A 20,976-nucleotide genomic window follows, 5' to 3' on the forward strand; every position below is an offset into this window, starting at 1 on the left:
TTCCTTTCACAAACAGTAGTATTGACTATATAATTCCTTGGCCGCAGTCAAGAGGGTATTCCAGAAATTCAAATGATGGTATCAGAAGAAAAGAACATAGAAGACCATGACCCGGCCCAACATGAGGGCACCCGCAAGGTCAACATCGAAGATCAAACCGCACATACTGGTGTATACATCAACGCTTTCCATGAAACACCTACGAGTCTTCCGAGACATGCGATGTCTCACCAGTATACCAGCGGGAATAACATGGTGTGCACGAGGCCTTCCTGCACATAGCACGCAGTGATCTGCATTATTGCGTACCAGTGACAGCACCACCCGTCGCACCACCAGCACCTGGTTGAGTTGGTGTAGTCTCGGCACCCGGAGCCTCAGCATCAGCATACTCGTTCTTCTCCGACGTGGTTTTAGCAACCACGGCTTCGGTATCGGAACCGTGGTGCGGGTTATCGAAGTGGTATAAGGGCTCGAGGGTGTGGCCCTTCTGGAAGAGAACGTAGCGCTTGAACCAGAAGGGGGCGGCCTTGGTCGTGTTGTACGTGATAAAGGTGCGGGTGGGAACGGCAAATACGTAATCGAGCTCCTCAAGTGTGCGCTGCTTGGTCTCGGGCATCCAAAGGAAGATCATGAAGAAGGCGACCACGTTGAAGCCCGCGTACAGGCAGAATGCACCGATGACTCCCAACGATGTCAGGATCTTGGGGAATGTGATGGACAGCACGGCCGCCCAGAACAGACAAGTCGCCACTGCCCAGGCCATGCCCACTTCTCTGTGGGAAAGAGGGAAGACTTCGGCACTGTAGGTAAAGGGCACGGGACCCTCACCGGGAGAGTAGAAGGCACCAAAGAGGTACACAAATAAAGCGACCAAGACGAGATGTGCGCCTTTCTCACCGGGGATCAGAGTGCAAAGGCCGGCAGCCAGCAAAGTCCAGGCCATGTTGGGGAAGGTGAAGAGGAGGAGCGACCGACGGCCGAAAGTGTCGATGGTCCAGATGGCAGGCCAGGCGAAGACGAAGTTGACCAAGCCGAAACCGAAAGAAGCCAGCAGGGCACCGAAGTCATCAGTTCCTGACTCCCTAAACACGGTACTTGAATAGAAGACAATGATGTTGATACCGCACATCTGCTGCGCAATCATGACGACGAACGAGGCAAGCGTCGCTCGGCGGACACGAGGGATGGTAAACAGTTCGATGAAACGGCTCAAATAGGTCGATTCGCCGATGGCTTCTATCTCGATCTCAAGCTGGGCATGAATGGCGTTCAGGTCACGAGCCGCCTGGATCGGGTTATTACGGAGTCTGATGAGAGATCGGAGGGCTTCGGGGTATCGGTTCTTCTTCATATACCATCTTGGTGACTCGGGACAGAAGAAGATGAGCACCGTCAGGGGGATGGCAGGGATGAAGGCAGAACCGACTTGCACTATGAAATTCAAAGAGTCAGTTCAGTCAACGTTGTGAGGGGGGAAGAAACAATCCAACACACATCTCCATGCTATGTAGCCAACCCTGCCTACGGCCAGATTGGCGCAGACGCCCAAGAAGATACCGAAAGCCGTCCACATCTGCCAAGTCATGACCAAAGCTCCACGGATCGAGGCGGGGCTGTTCTCGGCTGCAAAGATCGGTACGGTCGATGCCTTGATGCCCATGCCCACGCCAAGAAGAAGTCTCGTGATGAAGAACTGTTGCCAATTTTGAGTCACGGCACTGCCAATAGGAGTAAGTAAACAGAAGATGGCCGAGAGGAAGATAGTTCCTGTCGTGAGTCGTTAGTAAATATTCTCTGACGTCCCTGATTCACAATTTACACGTACCTCGGCGGCCCAAGTAGTTGTTCAAGGGGTCAGAGCACCAGCAGCCAATGAAAGCCGAGCCGACATAGGGAGCTGAGTTGATCAAACCGACCAAGAAGGTATCGTGGTCAGAAGTCGTGCCGATGCCAAATTGCTTGGGGAACGTTAAGTTCGCGCCGTTACTACCCTCCTGATCCCAACCTTGGACGGCAGCTCCGATGGAACAAGTAATGATGGTTAGGTACAGCAGCTTGGGGACTCGCCACTTATGCAGAACTTCCTGGCGGAGGGCATCGATCTCGGCCTCATCAAGCGCTTCTTCGCCGCTGATGTCCTCATAGTTGTTGGGATCCTGAGCTACAAGCGCCCCCTTGCGCATAAGATGACGATGATCTTGCAGCCCTTTCTCGTCACAAAGTCTGTCGATTTGTGCTACTAGTTCATGTCGAGGAATTCCAGCGAGCGGGTTGGAGATTCTATAAAGGACTTGTCAGCTCTGTTTCTCATTTAGCTTCGGGGTTGAGGATATGCAACACACTTAGCATTGATGTTCTGGTTGATCTCGGCGATGTACTCAGCCTTGGACTCGCGGCGACCTTTCTCGGCAAACGGCGCGGTGTCATAACCCGGCGGTGAGTTACTGGTTGTTGGCATATTAGTCTAAGGGCCGAAGTAACTCCCACGCTGGACATGACTTACGTTGGCGCGGGCTCGACAGTGTCTTTGTCCGCCATAATATCGGTCTGGAAGCTGTCTTGCGTTGAGTCGACACTGTGAGAATCAGGCGCGGGTTGTTACCCCGTCTAATATAATCGGATGTAGCTTTCTCAAGTGAGTAATGAGGGACCCCGGCTCACTGGAACGAAGTAGTCTGGCTTGTGCCAAACTCTGGCAACAACCACAATGTTTAGCTGAAAGAGTTGAGATGAAGGAAGGACGAGCTGAGAACTGGCGCACGAGTTCCTGGCGGGGAAGTATTTGGTATTTGAATTGGTCGAGGACGTGAGATGGAAGGATGGCTACCTTGCAGCTCTCAGGTCGCACAACCTCTTCTGAAAAACCGAGCCTTGCCTGGATAAATTTTTCAACGGAGCCTGATTCGACAGCTTTGTAGTTTTAGTGCGGAGAGGCGACAAGGGATCAGCGTCGCGCTGGATTATTATTATGTACATACCATCGGACGATTACGATGGTACGTCCCGGGGACATGTTGTGAGACCAAATACCATGCAAGCGTCCCCCTGGGTACGCCCAAGGCTTAATACTTACGTTTCTTGTAGAACTGATCACAATAAATCGTTCTATGAGCTTCGAAGTCATGTCGTACCAGTGAGGCTGATGAGGACGCCTGCCCTGGAGTTACCCTCAGAATTTCATGAGTGTTCCCTCACTCTCTCTCGCAAAGGATGCTGTGAATAGTATGACACTTGTGAATTAGCTGAACCTCAACCGAGCGGAACGAGTTTGACGTATCGGAGTGTGCCTCTCGTACCATGTGGAGGGAAAACGATCAACGTCATCATTTCCGTACCGAGTAGAAGCGAGCGCCATCCGCTTCCTAGTCGCCAAGACCCTGGATTTCGTGCCGTCACATTACTTCAATATGCCCCGTCGTCGATGCCTATCCGCGGTCGAGATCGCATTTGAATGCTTTGGAGCTCAGTTGCCTTGTCAGATCATTCTGCTGACTTGACTGTGAGATGGTCATCTCCCGTCAGCATTCAGCATTATCATCATCTCCCACAGCAATTGATCACATAGGTACACCGTCAACAACCCACGAACCCCGGCACGTTATTACGGCTTTGTGAGTAGTTCATTGCGATGGAAGCAGGGGAGGCGCCAGGGATAGCTTACTTAGTGCTTATCTCAAGCCAATCAACTCGCCACCCAGCTTGAGCAGTCCCAGCTGAGTTGGGATCTCCGCATAACGCCAGGACGATTTGTGGGGAGACAACCTTGGGAGTTGGAATCTGGAGAGCGAACCGAGAGTTGCCCGTACCAGGCTAGGCTACAATATACTGCGGAAAACTGCGGATATCGGCAGTCGTAGCTTTGTGTTCCAGGAAACAAAATACGTTCGGCTGGCCGACGGTATTCATCGGAGAAGCGGAGAAGCCAGAAGAATCAATAAATTGCTTGCTTAGAGGCAAGAACAATGGTTCCAGGTGTCAACGACCTCGTGACTCCCATGGTGACCAGGGCGGCTTGGATTGGGCATTACAAACGGCGGTGTACGCTTCTGTATGCTTTCGACGTGTGGATGAAGCGTACTTCGAGGATGACAACAAGACTTCAAAGCCAATATGCTTGTATTGTTCGTGCAAACGCGAACGGCTCTGTGTGTGGGTGGATACCATGTCGACGTCGGTCGTTGGTTTACAAACAGCTCCGTAAAACGCTATGGCGACTCCAATGTCTCCAATAATTTCCCACGGGGTTCGGTCGTTTCCCCCAGACCTTGAGGCCTAGACGCATTTTCGTCGCTCAAAATTTGTGCACAACGCATATATATAAAATGGACCAGTTCGCGGCAGCGGCACTCGTTTTGACTGTGGATCCGTGCCCCATTGTTAAATCGCTGGCCAAGTCGATCTGACCCGACAAGCCTTTCCTGACGTCTTGGAAACCTTGGAAACCGAACGGTCGCGCCCGGTGAAGGCTTGGAGAAGCTTGATACAGTGACATTCGTGCCAAGCGCCAAACCTCATCAAGTACAAGTACATGTAGACTCGCATGAGTTCTCGTCAACGCTCCCGTGTCCAAGTCCCAACTCCCAAGAATCCCCAAGCGCCGTATCGGTCCGACAACCCCAAGTTGCACCATCTGGAGTCGAAACATTCTGAGCGGCCCAGTTTGCACAACGGCGCCGGCTTGCAGCAGCCGGATCTCATGCCAACCAATGCAGCGCCGATGATGCTGTAGTGTCAGATGACCACATTGATTTCAGCACCGTTTGTCCTGTTCTGGTTGAGACTCCACCATCTGGCCATAATGTGGAGGCAAATAATCCTCCCTTTTCCCCGTACCCATGGTCCATGGCGGCACGTTTGGGAAGCTCGATCCGATGCGACACGGGTGTGATTGGGCAATGCAAACTGAGCAGTTAAGAGTCTCCAACAAGTAATGGTTAGAGCTTGAGGCTTTCCCCGCCGTCTTCACCCCGGCCGGCCAAGTCCGACTTCGACTGTCGAGTTTCAGAGAGTGATACATGCACATGGCTCGGCGACGCCGATGGGCCGACTCTGGTTGCCTGGTTGCCTGGTTGCGTTGAGCTTAAGCCACGTTCGAATGGTGAGGTAATCAATGATAGTAAGCCTGGAGCAAAGTGATGCAGTGACTTGGACAAGTTGCACAAAGGGATAGGTAGTCTAGTCAATTTTTAGTAGCTCCGATTGTGAGAAAAATGCCTTCCGTCAGTCTGAGAAAATGGTGGTGCACTACACAACCAAGACCGAGATAGTATCTCGGAAGGTGTTTGTGGTGGATGTCGAGCGGGAGGAAAGGTTCATGTCATATGTTTGCTACTACCTGCCTAGAGCCCCCGCATTCTTGCAATTGCGTCGGACAGTGACAGAGAAAATTGAGCAGCCTTATTGAAGCAAGACAGGGCAGACTCGAGGCTCTCGTGAACTCTTCGTCGGATACTTGCATTGAAGGATTGCATTTAACACTCGTGTGTTAAACCAGCACTGTGGAAAGTCTAGCACACATCCCCATTTTCACACCAACTCGTACACTTTTGCATTATCGATAGGAAATTTGAATAAAACTTTACGAAATACACAATACAAGGCCCGGAGGTTTTATACGATATATATTGCAAAATAATAAAGTATTCGAAAACGGTTATGGTTTAACGCCCCATTGGCCCATTGGGCAAATTTAGCGGTTTTGGCTAGTTTCAGGGAGTTTAGTTTGTAAAGTCGGAGGATCTAAGGTTCACCTCTGCTTAACTTTTAAAGATTATAAAATGTCAAAGTTCTGAATTGTATGAAGAAATACTGAACTAGTTATCTGACGAAAAAATGCTATAGATATAGCTACATAGTATGTAGTCCTATGTTCATTATAGAGTGGCCGAGGTGTATTTTGGTGGAAAGATTGGGGGATCTGCTATGCTAGGCCGATTCACTTGGCACAGCTATCGATCTACCTCGAATATCGATATTACGTCGCAGACTGATGACCTCCCAAGACATCGAACGTTCGTATGAAATATTTTCTTTCAAATGCTTCTTGCGTAAAATGCTGCGTTGGTTTGAATTTGAGTACGATCAAAGTATCCGCATCTGGGAATGGACTAGGCCTCGCTCAACAGGGTACTTGGCTTAGCACGATCAAGAGCAACACGGCTTGGCAATCTACTGGTTTGATGCATACGAGAGGCGACCAGTCCGAGATCATTCAATGGGGTAGGGAAACCTGGTACCTGTAAGCTGATAGCACGTACCATGACATGGTTTGATGATCTGCGCACTCGATGCATCTGGGTTGAACATGTAAGCTCTGACGAAAACTTTACGCTCTGACGGTGCCGACCTGCTCAAGATGGAAGTTCGTTGACCGGGAATACTAACTTCAACTCAACTTATGTAAGTCAAGAAAAGTACCGTCATACAGCCTAACGATGTCCAACCTGATGCATCTTTCAAGTAAATACTGAGGTAAATGAAAGGCTCTAATAATTCTTCATGTCCGACAGTGCCGAACAAGTACAACAACATGGGTATCTTTCCTCTCCAACATTTCAGCCTCGTCTATAGACGGTATTCGTGCGGTTCATAGAAAGAAACTCTACATCTCCCAACACGATACCAACTAGCTTCTACCATCAGAAGACCCCTTCAGAGTCTCAAAAACCTTCACGCGCAAGTCAGCAGTCTGATGATTACTCATCTCCACAATCCGAAGCAAGTCCTTATACTTCTTCTTCCACAGCTCTGCATCCGGGTCTGCCCCTCCCCCTGCCCCTCCTGGTTCCCCTCCTGATCCATCCGTATCCTCCGCCGACTCGGACCTCCCCTCCGCCTCCTTACCCCCTTTCTTCCTCTTCCAGCTGTCGTGAGGAACTGACTCGGTCACCACATATGACCCCTTCAGAGATCCGTAACGCAGTTCCCATCTCATGGAGTACTTGGTGCAATCCCTTCCCTCTTCCAGCCGAGTGATGGTGGCCTTTTGGTTTCGCATCAACATACTACCGCCTGCGAGTGCAGACAAGTTGATGAGGAAGGCCTCGGTGTTGACTGCTTGTTCCTTAATGTCCCGTATTATTGATTTCGTTAGGGCTATTGCCTCTTCGACACCACAAGCTGGTATGTTGTTTCCCTTTGCATCGCACCAGTTGGCAACGACGATCTCCGAAACGAAGAGGCTCTCGATCTCTAGCACATTGATGCCCTCTTCTGTTGCGTCTTTATTGTTGGGTATTGCCTGTTCTGGCTCTTTGTCCGGAGGTACGACTTGGAAATGCGAGTCGGGAATCGGGTTGACGAAGGCGGCTGGTATTGGGAAATCCACTGTGTTCCCCATTGAATTCCAGTCCATCATCTGGGAAGTCCCTTGCGTTGGCTTCTCGCCGTTGATCATGACAACCGGGGGCGGGGTTGCCAATCTCACTGACCCTGTTGGCCTTTCCGGCACCTGAAGCGAGAGTCGGCCAGGTCGTGTAGGCCGTGCTGATGGAGGCGGTTCCGGTTGATTTGTTACTGATACTGGTGGAGCCGCGGGAGGTGATACGGGTGGACCAGGCGTCATAGGAGATGTTGTGTTTGGAGAGAAGACGGGAGCGGGGGCGGGCGTAATGGCCGACTTGGGAACGTTGCCGTCCATGCTGATTGTCTGAAAAGAGCTCACTCGGTTGCTGTCAGGAAAAGCCGACATAGGACTTTCCTCGGCACGCTTCGTAGGGGGTCTGCCTCGAATCTTCCCGGTTACCCCTGAGCTCCCGCTGCGCCAAGCGGAAGAAACAACTTTGGCACCATGTCGGCGACCCATCAATCGAGCCTTGGAAGGCGTGATGGCTGAGCGAGGTTCGGTGGGATCTGCCCAGAATGCTCGCCCATTGATCGGCGTTATTGCAGATTGCGGATAAGATGTCAAGGAAGTTTGCGGAACCTCGGTGTGCCATGGAAATGCCGATTCGGAACTGCTTATCACGGCTGACCGAGCTTGATCCGGAGGCGGAAACAGAAAAGTTCTCGCCGTATCGGGATGGGCCGTCCAGAGTTCCAGCCCGTTTGAGCGTGATGGATCCACCTCACCGTTGAATGTTGGCGAGAGTCGTGGACGTTGTGAAGGGGACTTATTCAGTCCATCATCTTCAGGTTTCCGCCGTCCTCGACGTGGCCTAATCTGCGGTAATAAAGCCCGCAAGGCCATATCGTCTTCGGCGGCAACACCATCCCGGCCGTCTTCGCAGATCGGGTTTGGATCCGACGGGATCTCCGTCCAGTACGGGTGTGGATTATCAAGCATGTAGTCGAAAAAAGCATTAACATGCATCGAATGCATCCATCTCTAGTTTTGTCAGCTCATGACTCGATATGAGCTGCCCAAACTGGAAAAACTGTTTACCTTCAGTCTTACAGCATATTGTTGAATTTTCTGCGAACTTTGGCCCTTGTCCTGATCTGGCGGCTTCACACCAAGTTTCAACGCCAACTCAGCCCATGTCTTTATTTCCTTGTCCTCAAGCTGTTTGATGAGCTGGAATAGCGTGAAGGTGCTGAAGCTCTTGCCGTCGCTTTTGGGTGGTGTCCGGAAAGCCTCCCTCAGGGCAGCTGTATCTGTCTCCAGGGGGACTGCTGGATTGCAGTACATGATGAACTTGACGTAGGCATCCTCTATTGTTTCACTCATCACTCGTTTGTCTGGTAAGGTCGGCCGTATGCCAAGGGGCCGGGGAGACATGTTGCCTGTAGACGCCGGCGGCGTGGGGTGAACAGATTGACCTTGAGTCGTCATACCGGTGTGGGAGTAGGGCTCATAAACGTAGAGGGTTCCATTGACGGTAAATGGGTTGACTATTTGTAGTTTCCGTTCTGGTGCCCAAAGCTTTTCATGTGATGTGCGTGTTGTTGCTCGCAACGGATGAGAAAGGATTAAGCCGGCAGCGAGGTAGCCGGGTACTTGAGAAGTATTTGTTTGGTCGTCTCAAGAATCCCTGTGAGTTTTGGAGGGGAAATCCGAATGGCTGTTCGCCAGGTTTGCCTGACAGATGTGCAAGTCGTGAGGGTCAAAAAATCTCGCCAGTTAAGTTAGGTGTCTGAGTTGCTCAGTTGCCGAATTTAGTACCTTGACGAGGCTTATAGAGCCCGTTGTAGAGATGCGATACCGTCAGAGATGAGCATTCTCTCGAGTCTTACCAATTGACACTGTGATTCAATCGGTCGGAAATATTCATGAGATGTAAAGCGTACCCAGCTCGTAAGAAGTGGTCGAGACCGGGGCCTCGTCCCTGATGATCTATTTTGAGATTCTGGGGGGCTGGCCGCAATGCTCCACGGCACCAGGGACGGTCGAGATGCTATTTTTACAACAGCTGCACGTGACACCCCAGGTCACATTTCTAGATTGCTTCATTGTTTCGGGTTGATGATCCATGCCCCCCCTCTCAAAAACACGAGGAAGCCCATGGATTTTGCATCGAAGACGACATAATACAGATGCAACGCCTCGCTAGGCGACTGATTCCCGCAGAAAGCTCGATCGTAGTATGAACTAAGCCACGGCACATCAGCCTCGACTTGCATGCAATATTGAAAATGTGTCCCAGAAGCTGCTACACGACGACATCAACCAATGACTATAAAGCCTTTTGCATGCAGGACCATCCGGCATCGTGGCATGATTTCGAAGGCCAACGTCAATCTGTGAGACCCGGCTCCTTTGACAATGCCTGCTTCCTGTTGAGATCGAAGGAGTGTTTGTGGATTTGAATATCATTAGAGGGTATGAGAGCCGTCGTCCTCTTATCTTCGGTTCGGTTGACAGGTGCTTCAACTTACTGTTCTAGAATCAGGAACAAGTTCATCCCAAAACAGCATTCAGTCTAGCTGCCACTGCATGCAAAATCTTAACAATCACAGAAGAGCAAGTTCGCCTTCGTGTTTATGACTACCTTAGATCGACCTAAAGACATTTAAGGTCATCCCGGAGCACAGGTGTAAGTAACGACAGAACAGGAAGCCTGGTAGATTTGTTTGTGGGTGCATTCTGACTCCAATGGAATTCTCAGCTGGAATTCTCAGCAGGAATGTTCAGTGAAGTTATCACGAGCTTCAATGATCCCCAAAGTCCTCCTGTTCTCAAGTCCGAACATGTGAAAGTGCTTCTGCTCCACGAGTTACGGCAACCACGGACTCAGGGCATTAAAAAACGAGAGATAAGCATGTACCTCCACAACGCGGGGAATACCCGCCTAAAGAGCCGGCCCAAGCACAGTGATGCAATGCTACCACTTGCACCTGCACCTGCACACCTCCTGCAGTCGGACCTCGGCTTCAACCTTTTTGTGTCGCGGTCCCTTAAACCGTTTTATCTTCTAGACTACTACTATCACCGTCACATAAACTATGAAAAGAGTATATAATCTCTTACATATTGCGAGCGCATCTGCTCTTATACAACAACGGATAACACTTCGTTCGAGTCGAACCCCGTTATTAGAGTTCAGAGTCTAGATAAGACAAGTCAAAGACACAAGATGGTGGCCGCTTCGAAACCCGTCATCCCACAGAACGACAATGTCGCGCATGCTCTCGCGGGCGCGGGCGGCGGCGTTCTATCCATGATTCTCACGTATGCCAGTTTCCTATCTCCTCCCTCAACCCCGGCTTTGGCCGTCCCGGATATCATTCCCCCAGCTCGTTGCATCAAGAACCCAAGAAGCAACCCAAACTAACCATTCAACCCAAACCACCAGCTACCCCCTAATCACCCTCTCCACCCGCGCCCAAGTAGAATCCACCCGCGCCTCCACCGCCTTCCTTACAGCAGTGCGACAAATCATCGCACGGGAAGGCGTATCAGGCCTCTATGCCGGGCTTGACAGCGCCGTCTTCGGCATCAGCGTGACCAACTTCGTGTACTATTACTGGTACGAGTTCACGCGGTCCTTCTTCGAAACCGCCGCGATCAAGACCGGGCGCGCCTCCAAAAAGCTTACCACCGTCGAGACCATGATCGCGGGCGCCATCGCCGGGTCCGCGACCGTAATATTGACGAACCCCATCTGGGTCGTCAACACGCGCATGACGACGCGGAAGCAGCATTTGGAAGAAGAAAAGGGTGCGGGGGAACCAGGGGCCGCGAAGAAGAGGGCACCGACTACGATCGGGACGCTGCTGGCGCTCGTGAGGGAAGAAGGGCCCCAGGCGTTGTTCAGGGGTGTTGTGCCCGCGCTGGTGTTGGTTATGAACCCGATATTGCAGTACACCCTGTTTGAGCAGATGAAGAACTTCTTCGAGAAGAAGCGGCGTATCACACCTGGTGTGGCGTTCTTGTTGGGCGCGCTGGGGAAGTTGTTTGCCACGAGTATTACGTATCCGTATATTACCGTCAAGAGCCAGATGCATGTCGTGGACAATGGGAAGAAGGAGGGGATGGGACAGGCTATTAGTCGGGTTATTAAGGAGGAGGGGTATGCTGGGTTGTACAAGGGTGAGTCTCGTCTTCTTTTGCTTCGTCTTATAGTCGCGTTACGGATATTACAGGTAGGGTGCCTCGGCGTATACATGCTAACCAGTGTACAGGTATCGGACCTAAGGTCACTCAGAGCGTCTTGACTGCCGCCTTCTTATTCGCGTTCAAGGATGTTCTATACGAGCAGACCGTGAAACTAAGAAGGGCGAAGATCAGGGCTTAGAGGGCTGGTAAGGCTCCTCGTCTTTAATTACTCCCAACATATGGCATGTTATTTGATTTCGCATGTAAACTTTCTGTGTTGGTATTCTTTGCTTTTTTGTCTAGGGTGAATTGATGGGAGCATGGCGAATTTAAGTTAGAATCTATGGTATCTGATCCCATCATAGATACGGTCAAGGGGAAGGGTGTGGGGGAGTTAAACGATAAACCTCAAGCTGTCTCGATAGACTTATTCATCAAGGCCGAGAGCGATACCCACATGCAAATATCGAATCCAGCAGGCTTTCTAAGGCCATTTCTATGCTATCCATCCACGCACCGTATTCCGCTCAAGTAGAGGCTGAATGTAACTTCTACTTTTCTCTAACCCTTGACGCCCTACAATGACTTTTAAGATACTCAACCTGTAGGTACGATCTTAGGCACAATCCACCAGTCATGATACCCTTTGCCAGCCTCCGGCATCTCCACCTTTAATTTCAACTCCCCCCCGTCCCCAACCTTCGCAATCGTCTTCTGCAGCGTCGTAACCGCAATCCCCGCCGAGATAGCCGCCTTGAGGCAATCCTTCACGTTAGCCAACCACCGACCATGACACCCCACAGAAAACGTCTGCCCGTCTGTCATCTTGCTCAGCGCCTCGTATCCCTTCTTCGCCCCACCGACTGCACTTTCTGCGTAAGTCAGCAATGCGTCTACCGCCGTCTCCGGTTGGGCCGTGGCCTTGGTGAACTCGTCAAATGTGGGCAGCTGTGGGAGCCCAATGGTCATGAAGGGCTTCATGCGGATCTCGTAGCGGAGCGCGTCATTGCTGTAGGGTCGCGGTGGGGACTTGATGAGCCCGAGGCGGTTGAGCACCGTGTAGAGGCAGCAGAGACCGTCGGCAAACTCCCACGTGCAAGCTGCGTCCAGCATCGTGGCTCTTATGTACGAGAGTGTTCGCATGTATTCTCTGTCCTTCGCTGCTGTATAGGAATTGGACGCGCGGGATGCGGTGAGACTGCGCATTACGAACGTCTTGATACGGTCCCCGTGTTGTGCTCTGGTCTTGGCCAGGTAGTTCACGTACCAATACATCCCGGCCAGTTCGTCTGTCTGGTATACGGACAGCTCGAATCCAAGCTGAACTATCCACTCCATCTGTCGAAGCTTGTACAAATAGGCCCACGAAGATAATGGTAAAGAGTAGCCTACACTTCCACTCTCTGTCTGCAATGGCTTCTCGGCCAATAACTCTTGAAGACGGGTGTCAATCTCCTCCACATCGGCTTGGAGAGCATCCCAGGCCTGTATGTTGTGGCACAGTGTTCGTCTGACTCGGCACCTGTTCTGACAGAATATTCTGAAGACATCTAGGTAACACTCTTCGACCCGTTGACGGAAGATGGTCATCTCGTTCGATGTCCGGTGGCGCGGATCCGTCGGAACCTCTATCGTATCATTCGCCAGATCTAGCTGGGTCGCGCAAGGCAGAGACACTATGGATAAGTCGTGGTCGATCAGTTGACGAATCGTATACGATCCTAGGAAGACATTGTCTTTAAACATGAGATTTTGTAATAAAGTCCTGATGCAGGGTAGAGGTTGAGGTTTTCTTGCTTGGAAGGTAGAGACGAAGGTCTAGACTTCATTAGTGTCGTATCGCTAATAACCAGCTCTGCGTATCTTACCAGAAGGCTCTGCGGGTCTGAATATTTCAGAACGTCCATAATTTCCTTCCCGTCCTTGAACAGTCGCCTAAAGTGCTCATGCGTCTCTTCGAAGCTAAGGTACACTATGGGTCGAGGGGGCAGCGTACTCGCCAGCCGTCGTTGCAACTTGGTGCTGAAGGCATCCGGAACGGGCTTCCCGAGGCTGTGTTGCTTCTTGATATGCTCGATCAGTCCGTGCATTTGAATCCAAGGCATCTTCAAAGATTCGGGATTGGCAGTGCGGAGAGCTGAAAGTTCCATGGCCCGCAGGAAGGCTATGCGTAGCTCCAAACGTATATCCAGGGCCATGGCAATGTCCTTCGATGGCTTGTTATTCATCACTCGGAGTTCTGCCCGCGCCTTCTGGAGCATGTCATTGACAGGCCGGAGTTCAACGTCGTACAATAGAATGTTTCGGCCAAAAGAATTTGTGACAAAATCTTCTTCCTATAGTAAGTTAGTTCAGTATAATCTATGGGCGAAGCTACTTCGTCATCCGAACCTCATAGTAAAGTTCATCTTTCACGAGCTCGTTGACAAAGTCACAGCCCTTCAGTAATCCTATGCAGTAGGCCTTCAGAGCGAACAGCAATGTTGGTAAGTTCTTCTCGGTTTCTGAGCTCCCGGTAAAGGTGACTTCTTCTATCGTAGTCGGATGAGTTTTGGTAAGGACCTCTACGTAGACACTCGTCAGGAGTGTCTGTGATAGAGGATAACCCTGATGCCAAGCCATCTTCACAACACGTCAGCCAGCATACAGAGGCTTCACAGGGTCGATTCAACCATACCTCGAGGCAAAGCAGCTGATCCATGATCCCGAGTACTTCCTCCGGAAGAAGATCGCGGGTCACGCTATACTCCTCGTCGAGAGATTCCCCTTCCGCAAGACAGCCACTGTCCATCTTGGGGTCCATGATCTACTGATTGCATGAGCATCGGCCATTGCAGCCACAGTTGAACAGGCTCATCACTCACCTCGAGGGCCCCAACGGACTCAAACAGAGTGAAGTGGCCATCCTTGACAAGCTCGCCAGGGGCCAGGGCTGCGCGAATCTGTTAGCAAGATGGGTATTCTAGGTGGAATAACTATTTGAATTATTTGGGGTGTAAAGAATCTTACTTTTGACAGCTGCCCAGAAATTATCTGTAATATCGACAGCCATCACGCCGGGGTGTGACGGATTCGGACGCGGAGGCAGCGACTGAGGTGCATGCTGCTCCATGATGAGATTTGTGCTGTGAGCCCCACGCTGCGACGCGCTTTAGGCTGACCGATGAGTGTACCCGAGGTCGGTGTTGGTTCCCAGATTCAGGAAAAGAGTCGCGAATTGTGGGCCATCAGCCAAGCCATAGCCTGGCACCTTGCAGATAGGCACTGCAATAATCTGTATAGGTTGACTTCCTAGAAAAGCGCTGTTGGATGTGACGTGGTTTGTCAAACTGGAAAGTTAAAAGATGTGCGGTGCAGCTTTAGGTAGGCAGGAGGCCGGCCCGCCTGACACTGGCTGCGAACTAGGCCTATGGTCGGTCAATTGGCATATGGTACGGTAAGTGCGATCAGACACCTCTATTCGAGAAGAATAGGTGCGAGAAGACGGCCAGAGGTATTGCTTGAACAGGTGCTTTGCCAATTCTCACTGGAGGTCAAGTTTGTGGCATTGCGCTTGTTTTTCTAATATCTACCTTGGCTGCTGGTTTGGATGTCAGATGGGTTTGTTGGGCGAAGGGCACGTCCGCCAACTGCTAGAGGTGGACAGGCATCACGGCCTCCCAACGAAACACAAACTCGAAACTCGAAGCTGCATACCACAGTGCCGGTTAACAAATCCGTCGACGAAGTCTATTGAGTGCTTGATTTTATACAGCTGTACAATGAGGCAGCAAGCAACGCCTTTGCCGGCCCTCGTGAAACCCCATTGAGTAGTAGTCCTTGTCCGTTCAGAATACTCTCGCCATGCCGTCCCCTAGGATATTAAATCGGTTTGTCCATTAGGAAGACCCAGCGGCGGCTTCCTTAGTGATGGCAGCATTGGCCTCAGCCAAGCTCTTGACCTCGCCCTGCTTTCCGTTCTGTCGTGAGGCATAAATCGTCAGTTGCTACAGTTCTTTGATTTTGCCTGTACCCTTCCTCCGACAATACTTACCGACCACTTTGCGAATCGCAAGTCCATCTCGCCTCGGCGCTCAGCAGCGACTCTCTTGTCCTCCTTCAAGCTTCGGCGCACGGCGCGGGCAGCGACTGCGAGGTAGCGGTTGTAGCTGTGGGGGGTTCCTCATTAGCCCGTCTGCTCCTGTCTGTTCCCCTCTGTCGTAGCCAAGGTGGCGGGCAGGAAGCTGGGGAAATAATCCAATTGACTCACGTAAGACCAGCGGATTTCCATGCGAACACCATTTTGACGGTTGCAGAGGTGATAGTGGGGAGATGATTCGGTTTCTTGTTGCTGTCTTGTTGGACTAGAGAGTGTGCAAAGAAAACCGGCCGGCACTCTCCAAAGCCGAGCCTGGGTCACGTGATTGTAACTATTAGCAAGTAACGGCTTAAGTCATAAATCGAATTCCTTCCGGTTGGGTGTTACCACTCACACAATATTGCGCTTCAATGTTATGTGAGTGTAATTCGGTCAGACTGATGGGCCAACCATCTTTACACTTGAGTTTGGTCATTTCACTTTCGGAGCCAATGTATTAGGGTTCATTGCAGCTTTTGTGAGGTCACAACAGCCTTCCACCTCGCTCTTACCCAGGATCATGAAAAACTCTAAGGGATTTACTATATGCACAGGTACTAGTCTCGATTTTACAGCAGTGAGCTGAATTGGTGGTACACGTCCATCCCCTATCTCCTCTATACCTTAAGGCCAAGCTCCTCTGCGTATGGCAATGCAAAAAGGTCACCAACAGCAGCCACCGACGCCTTACCATCCAACAAGGACTTGGCAGCCTAGAGCGATTATTAGCAATGAATTTTTCAAGGTAGAAGCACAATACACGTACAGTCTTTAACTTCTCTGCAGTAACACCGTCGAGACTCTTTGTCGTCTCGGCAATCTGGAAGGGCTTGCCAGTGTGCACGAGTCCGGAACCAGCTGACAGAATGGTGGAGACACCAGATTCGCTCGACGACAATGCGTCGAACTTAGCCTTGGCAATCGCCTTTGTGAGGTCCTCTTTGCTGACTGAACCCTCCGCGATACTCTTGAGAGCCTTGACGGCCTCTTGAGCTGCTCCACGAACAGCAGTGGCGCCACCAGAAACTTGGATAGTGAGCAGGCCGGCGTCCGAGTAGGCGAGGTTAGTTGCAGAGGCCGTAGCTCCCGGGGAAGATGCGGCGGCCTTGGCCAAGAGGGTGAAGCCAGGCGACCACTTAACGTTGGATTGACCACCAAGGAGTGCAGCCAGAACAGTCACCTCGGGCTTGAATGTACCAAAGCTAGAGCCAGGGAAAGCAATGACCAACGAGTTTCCTGCAGTATGAGCAAGGCGCTGTTCACCACCGTAGTAGTTTGACGATTTCGCATTCAATGAGAGGGAGCCCGCAGAGGATGCAGGGACACTCTTGAAGAACTGCTCAGTCCACTTCGACAGGGTAGCGGATGAAGCACCATCAGCAACCAAGGCGATGTTGGACTTGGCATAGACGGATTCGGCATACGCGGCGATCGAGTTCTCGTCCGTGTAGCCCTTGAGAACAGTTGTGGCCGTTGGGTATGAAGGAGCTCCAAGGCCGGTGTGGAAAGCAACGGCATGGGCCGCGTCGAGGGCAAGGACGGACGGGTCGTTATCGTGCTTAGGTTGCTTCACGTGCATGACACGCTCGACCTCCTCGTGGTACTCGTAGGCTGCGCAAACCGATAAGCACTCACTCATGACCCAATGGCTCATGTAGACTCACTGGTGTACTTGGTTTGTGAGATGACCTCTGCCAGCAGTTCGGTGAAGTAGGGAAGGTCCTCTCGGAAGAAGCTAGCCTCCAGGACGAGGGCCTCGCGTGTATGGTATGCGTTCAATCTTCCCCCAAGAAGCTCGGATTCGCGAACTATTCGCAGCGCAGATCGTCTTGTGGTATTCTTGGTGGGTGCAACTAATTAGCTCATGACCATACCAATACCGACGTCAGACCCGAGCGCAGGCTTACCTTGTAGGCAAATTCCTCCAGGCCAACAGTCAAGCCAGGGGCAGGCTCGTATCTCGTTCCAGCCTTTGCCACAATGGCAAGCTTTGTTGTTGGGCCATGGGAATCGCGGCTTGCGATCTTGACACCGGCAACGTCGCTCGTTTCGTAATTGAAGGTGGCAGGGGCAGAGGATGCCGCGGCAGCGTAGCCACGTCGCTGAGCAAGCTTGCAAGAGGCTTGCCGGCGGGTAGCCAGCTGGGCACCTCTAACGAGAGCCGTTCTGGAGAACATTGTGAAGGGGTGGTCGTCGACAATTGACGATCGAAGGTCTGCGGCGTCGCGGGTGTAGTCGTGCCTTCAGAGCTTCATGATGTAAAAGTGCTCGACACGAGCGGGAAATTATCGGCCCAGCGGCTCCGAGCGCAAAATGTGGCCAGCTGCTCGCCAACTGATTGGAAATTCCAATGACGCAGCTGTTGATTGGTCCAGATTTGCCTAGCTTTATTTCATAGGGGATTCATGCAATTCACACCGAAGGCTGCAGTGGAGCTTTTAGAGCTTGAGTTCTGATTGCCATTCCCCGCCATCGAAAATATTCTGCCCGCCGCCGTGCGTAAATTTTGTTGCATTCGATAACAGCGATATTTCGATAATTTCTTCACGCGACCTCAGATTTGGGCATCGACATTCGTTCTTCGCGCCTCTTGACCCTGCAGACCCTCAATGACTATACGGTAGCAATTGTGGCTCTAGAGTTCGTGAGAGGATCTCTAGAAGCCGATCGACGATCCCCCTTCGCCCTCCGACTTATACCAGAGCTGTCGCAAAGTCCTACGAGATGATTGTGGTGAGTCAACGTCCATCATACCTTCCAAGTCGCCTTCCTGTAGCATTTTGCCCAAGTCATGACAATGCGCTCATCAGGTTTTCCCGCGATTGTCCATTTAACTGACCATATTTCCAATGCGACAGACCAAAAATGCAGCAGAACTATGCGTTCTGCTCATCGGCGAGCTGTATGGTCAGCTACCATCAGTAAGTTGCACGTGAAAGACGCAACTCCCTTTTCCTTTTCTACAGCTTTGGAACTTTATGTTGATCTTTTCGCAGCGTCTCTTTGCTGTACTTCTCGCCAAAGGCCGGTCTACCATAAAACACTTAGCGCAGAATACTTCCATGGGCCCCCGAATGGTCCGCCACGGCCTCGTTGTCTTGACTCAACAAAACCTCATCTACCACTACACCGACCCCGACACAAGCATCACCCACTTCGAGGCAAACTCCGAAGCGGCCTATAATATTGTCCGACACGGGAAGATCCTTAATATCATCCATCGCAACTACGGCGAGGATTCCGCGAGGCTGGTTCACCAAGTTCTGAATTTGGGTCATGTCAAAATATCGGATCTTGCCAAGCAATACAAGACCGCGCGCCAAGAGCCTGGAACGGCCAATGGCGCAGCGAATGGCATATCGTCTGATACTGCCGACAACGATTCTGATTATGAGGGTGAGGCATTGGACATGGTGGCCCAACTCATTGCGGTCGGGATTCTGGAGCCTGTCAATGCAAGAACGTTCCAATCTCCAGAGGACGTCCGCGCCGGGATCGAAAAAGATATTATGGAATCCTACCCTAGCGGTGTCAGAGGAGCCAAGCAGAAAGCGGATTTCTTCCAGAAATCTGCAGAGGCATGGAAAGAGTACCAGGACGAGAGCAGAGAGCTCAAGCGACAATTGGAGGGTCACTATCTCTTTGGGCCAGGTGCGAAGCGGCGAAAGCTTGCGAACGGAAGCAAAACGAACGGCTTCAAGGCCACAAATACACACATGCTTGACGTGGGTTTCTAGAGCGGCTATCATCGCTAAAGACATGTGCTGACATATATTTCAGGAAGAAAAACGAGAAGTTGCCGTTCGTGTCAACTACGACAAATGCCTCGTCGAGCTGCGAAACCATAGGCTAACTCGATATGTCGCGGATGAAATTGGCGAAGTTACCGCCCAAGTATATGAGGCAGCGCTGTCTGCCTTGGCCAAAAACGTCAACATATGCCAGGCCAGTGAGAAGAGCAACGAAGACACGTTCGTTACGCGTTCTGTTACCACGATGGAGATTTTTGAAAACCTAAGGCCTGGTTTGGACGTTTCTAGTGGAATCGGAAAGGCACCCCCAACTAAAATCAACGCCAAAAGCGCAGAACGCATTCAAGCCAACCAGCCAGGCCATGACGCGGAGGGCGAGGGCGAGGATATGTCAGAAGATGACGACGACGACGATGATGACGATGACATCGAGATGTCCAATGGTGTTCAGTCTAATGGAGTCCATGAGACGGAAACTAAGATCACATCGGGTCACAACGGTTCTAGGGAAACCAAAGTGAAATTTGAAGAGAACGTCCCGGTTGCTCCTACCAAAGCAGACCGATTGCAGCAAATGCGACAGCATCTCCTCCTGCTCGCCGAAAGCAATCGACGGTTCATACGGCATTGCGGCATGCGCGACCAAGGCGAATGGACCGTCGACTTCGACAGTCTCATGCGAACATTGAAGTACTCTGAAATTGATACCCTGATTGAGCAGACGTTCGGCAAACCGGGTCTGCGCCTCACGCGAATTCTCCGTGCAAAAGGCAAACTCGATGACAAGACGTTGCCAGCGCTGGCTCTGATGAAGAAGGCAGATGTGCACGTCAAAATGGTGGAAATGGAGCTTGCTGGTTTCCTGGAGGTACAGGAGGTACCTCGCGACAACAACCGCACTGCGAGTCGAACACTATTTCTTTGGTTCTTCGAAGAGGAAAAGCTTTTGACGCGAGTCACGGATAACACATACAAATCCATGGTACGCCACCTTCAGCGGCTTGAAGTCGAACGTCGCAGAAAGAAGAACGTCTTGGCTGTAGTTGAGCGGAAGGACGTGCAAGGCATGGAGGAGGAGAAGCTGCGAGGTGATGTATACAACGAGTACCGCGAGTTTTTGGACATTGAGAGCAAACTTCTGGGCCAGGTGGATAGACTCGATGACCTCGTGTCCGTGTTCCAAAACTACTAGGGAAGGACCAGAAAACGGGGTTTGTCACCTTGGCGTGAATTGAAAGGCGTTTTCATGGCGGCGTTATTTTGGCTGGCAGCCCAGGGATGGAACTGTTCCACTGCATCAGGCGGCGGCGTTTAGTTCAATAAGCTGGGTCACACATATCTGATCTTAACAGTAGAGCCATACACGAAGCTCGCGGTGTGGATTTGGACAACTGGTAGAACGGAATTATACACTATTAATATTCCACAGTTTTGTACAATTGCTAGTTATGGATGTGTTTACCCCAACAGAGATGCTGGAAACTCCAATTGTGGACTCAAAGAAGTCTCAAAGAAGAAACTCTTGCTCCGAAAGCCTTCCGTTTCTTCTCTCAGCCATACTCGCCTGAGACCGATATAACTGTATATTATTATCCAGTGTCTATCATCCTGAATAATTTTGCATACCC

The 20,976-nt window shown here is 51.2% G+C and overlaps 7 protein-coding genes across 7 annotated transcripts; 2 read left to right on the forward strand and 5 right to left on the reverse strand.

Annotated features, from left to right (window-relative positions):
- Nucleotides 1-298: 298 nt before the first annotated feature.
- Nucleotides 299-2,541, reverse strand: BCR38DRAFT_485095 (and other transporter-domain-containing protein; the record flags this gene model as incomplete). The annotated part of the gene is made up of 5 exons (XM_040863833.1): nucleotides 299-1,434; nucleotides 1,498-1,770; nucleotides 1,829-2,283; nucleotides 2,346-2,447; nucleotides 2,507-2,541. 5 exons carry the CDS (start codon nucleotides 2,539-2,541, stop codon nucleotides 299-301), a joined length of 2,001 nt encoding a protein of 666 aa, XP_040715368.1.
- Nucleotides 2,542-6,628: 4,087 nt separating this feature from the next.
- BCR38DRAFT_343116 (ARS binding protein 2-domain-containing protein) lies at nucleotides 6,629-8,776 on the reverse strand (the record flags this gene model as incomplete). The annotated part of the gene is made up of 4 exons (XM_040856002.1): nucleotides 6,629-6,795; nucleotides 6,847-7,488; nucleotides 7,558-8,329; nucleotides 8,387-8,776. The coding sequence occupies 4 exons, from the start codon at nucleotides 8,774-8,776 to the stop codon at nucleotides 6,629-6,631; spliced, it is 1,971 nt and encodes a 656-aa protein (XP_040715369.1).
- A 1,741-nt stretch (nucleotides 8,777-10,517) lies between these two features.
- Nucleotides 10,518-11,678, forward strand: BCR38DRAFT_343349 (mitochondrial carrier domain-containing protein; the record flags this gene model as incomplete). The annotated part of the gene is made up of 3 exons (XM_040856028.1): nucleotides 10,518-10,612; nucleotides 10,737-11,473; nucleotides 11,566-11,678. 3 exons carry the CDS (start codon nucleotides 10,518-10,520, stop codon nucleotides 11,676-11,678), a joined length of 945 nt encoding a protein of 314 aa, XP_040715370.1.
- A 398-nt stretch (nucleotides 11,679-12,076) lies between these two features.
- BCR38DRAFT_409367 (Mak10 subunit, NatC N-terminal acetyltransferase-domain-containing protein) lies at nucleotides 12,077-14,591 on the reverse strand (the record flags this gene model as incomplete). The annotated part of the gene is made up of 6 exons (XM_040858366.1): nucleotides 12,077-13,297; nucleotides 13,348-13,815; nucleotides 13,871-14,101; nucleotides 14,157-14,285; nucleotides 14,344-14,411; nucleotides 14,489-14,591. The coding sequence occupies 6 exons, from the start codon at nucleotides 14,589-14,591 to the stop codon at nucleotides 12,077-12,079; spliced, it is 2,220 nt and encodes a 739-aa protein (XP_040715371.1).
- A 373-nt stretch (nucleotides 14,592-14,964) lies between these two features.
- Nucleotides 14,965-15,884, reverse strand: BCR38DRAFT_433572 (mitochondrial ATP synthase epsilon chain-domain-containing protein). Its single transcript, XM_040860258.1, has 3 exons — nucleotides 15,729-15,884; nucleotides 15,513-15,627; nucleotides 14,965-15,438 (listed from the first exon to the last, which is right to left on the reverse strand). Exons 1-3 carry the CDS (start codon nucleotides 15,758-15,760, stop codon nucleotides 15,358-15,360), a joined length of 228 nt encoding a protein of 75 aa, XP_040715372.1. The 5' UTR covers nucleotides 15,761-15,884; the 3' UTR covers nucleotides 14,965-15,357.
- Nucleotides 15,885-15,950: 66 nt separating this feature from the next.
- BCR38DRAFT_433573 (Metalloenzyme, LuxS/M16 peptidase-like protein) lies at nucleotides 15,951-17,917 on the reverse strand. The gene is made up of 4 exons (XM_040860259.1): nucleotides 17,504-17,917; nucleotides 17,261-17,435; nucleotides 16,363-17,207; nucleotides 15,951-16,309 (listed from the first exon to the last, which is right to left on the reverse strand). Exons 1-4 carry the CDS (start codon nucleotides 17,771-17,773, stop codon nucleotides 16,214-16,216), a joined length of 1,386 nt encoding a protein of 461 aa, XP_040715373.1. The 5' UTR covers nucleotides 17,774-17,917; the 3' UTR covers nucleotides 15,951-16,213.
- A 128-nt stretch (nucleotides 17,918-18,045) lies between these two features.
- Nucleotides 18,046-20,811, forward strand: BCR38DRAFT_433574 (RNA polymerase III subunit RPC82-domain-containing protein). Its single transcript, XM_040860260.1, has 4 exons — nucleotides 18,046-18,329; nucleotides 18,455-18,517; nucleotides 18,593-19,321; nucleotides 19,377-20,811. Exons 1-4 carry the CDS (start codon nucleotides 18,321-18,323, stop codon nucleotides 20,538-20,540), a joined length of 1,965 nt encoding a protein of 654 aa, XP_040715374.1. The 5' UTR covers nucleotides 18,046-18,320; the 3' UTR covers nucleotides 20,541-20,811.
- The last annotated feature ends 165 nt before the right edge of the window (nucleotides 20,812-20,976 follow it).

This window comes from Pseudomassariella vexata, assembly GCF_002105095.1.
Source record: "Pseudomassariella vexata strain CBS 129021 chromosome Unknown BCR38scaffold_7, whole genome shotgun sequence".
Classification (NCBI taxonomy): Eukaryota; Fungi; Ascomycota; class Sordariomycetes; order Amphisphaeriales; family Pseudomassariaceae; genus Pseudomassariella; species Pseudomassariella vexata.

What these genes read in the sequence shown, in the direction of transcription:
- BCR38DRAFT_433572 (XM_040860258.1), bottom strand. Translation starts at nt 15,760, where the DNA reads ATGGTGTTCGCATGGAAATCCGCTGGTCTTAC. An exon ending in TGGAAATCCGCTGGTCTTAC is followed by an intron (nt 15,628 to 15,728) that starts GTGAGTCAATTG and finishes AACCCCCCACAG; the next exon opens with CTACAACCGCTACCTCGCAG. An exon ending in TGCGATTCGCAAAGTGGTCG is followed by an intron (nt 15,439 to 15,512) that starts GTAAGTATTGTC and finishes GCCTCACGACAG; the next exon opens with AACGGAAAGCAGGGCGAGGT.
- BCR38DRAFT_433573 (XM_040860259.1), bottom strand. Translation starts at nt 17,773, where the DNA reads ATGTTCTCCAGAACGGCTCTCGTTAGAGGTGCCCAGCTGGCTACCCGC. An exon ending in TGGAGGAATTTGCCTACAAG is followed by an intron (nt 17,436 to 17,503) that starts GTAAGCCTGCGC and finishes GCACCCACCAAG; the next exon opens with AATACCACAAGACGATCTGC. An exon ending in CTGCAGAGAAGTTAAAGACT is followed by an intron (nt 16,310 to 16,362) that starts GTACGTGTATTG and finishes TAATCGCTCTAG; the next exon opens with GCTGCCAAGTCCTTGTTGGA.
- BCR38DRAFT_433574 (XM_040860260.1), top strand. An exon ending in TGTATGGTCAGCTACCATCA is followed by an intron (nt 18,518 to 18,592) that starts GTAAGTTGCACG and finishes ATCTTTTCGCAG; the next exon opens with CGTCTCTTTGCTGTACTTCT. An exon ending in CAAATACACACATGCTTGAC is followed by an intron (nt 19,322 to 19,376) that starts GTGGGTTTCTAG and finishes CATATATTTCAG; the next exon opens with GAAGAAAAACGAGAAGTTGC.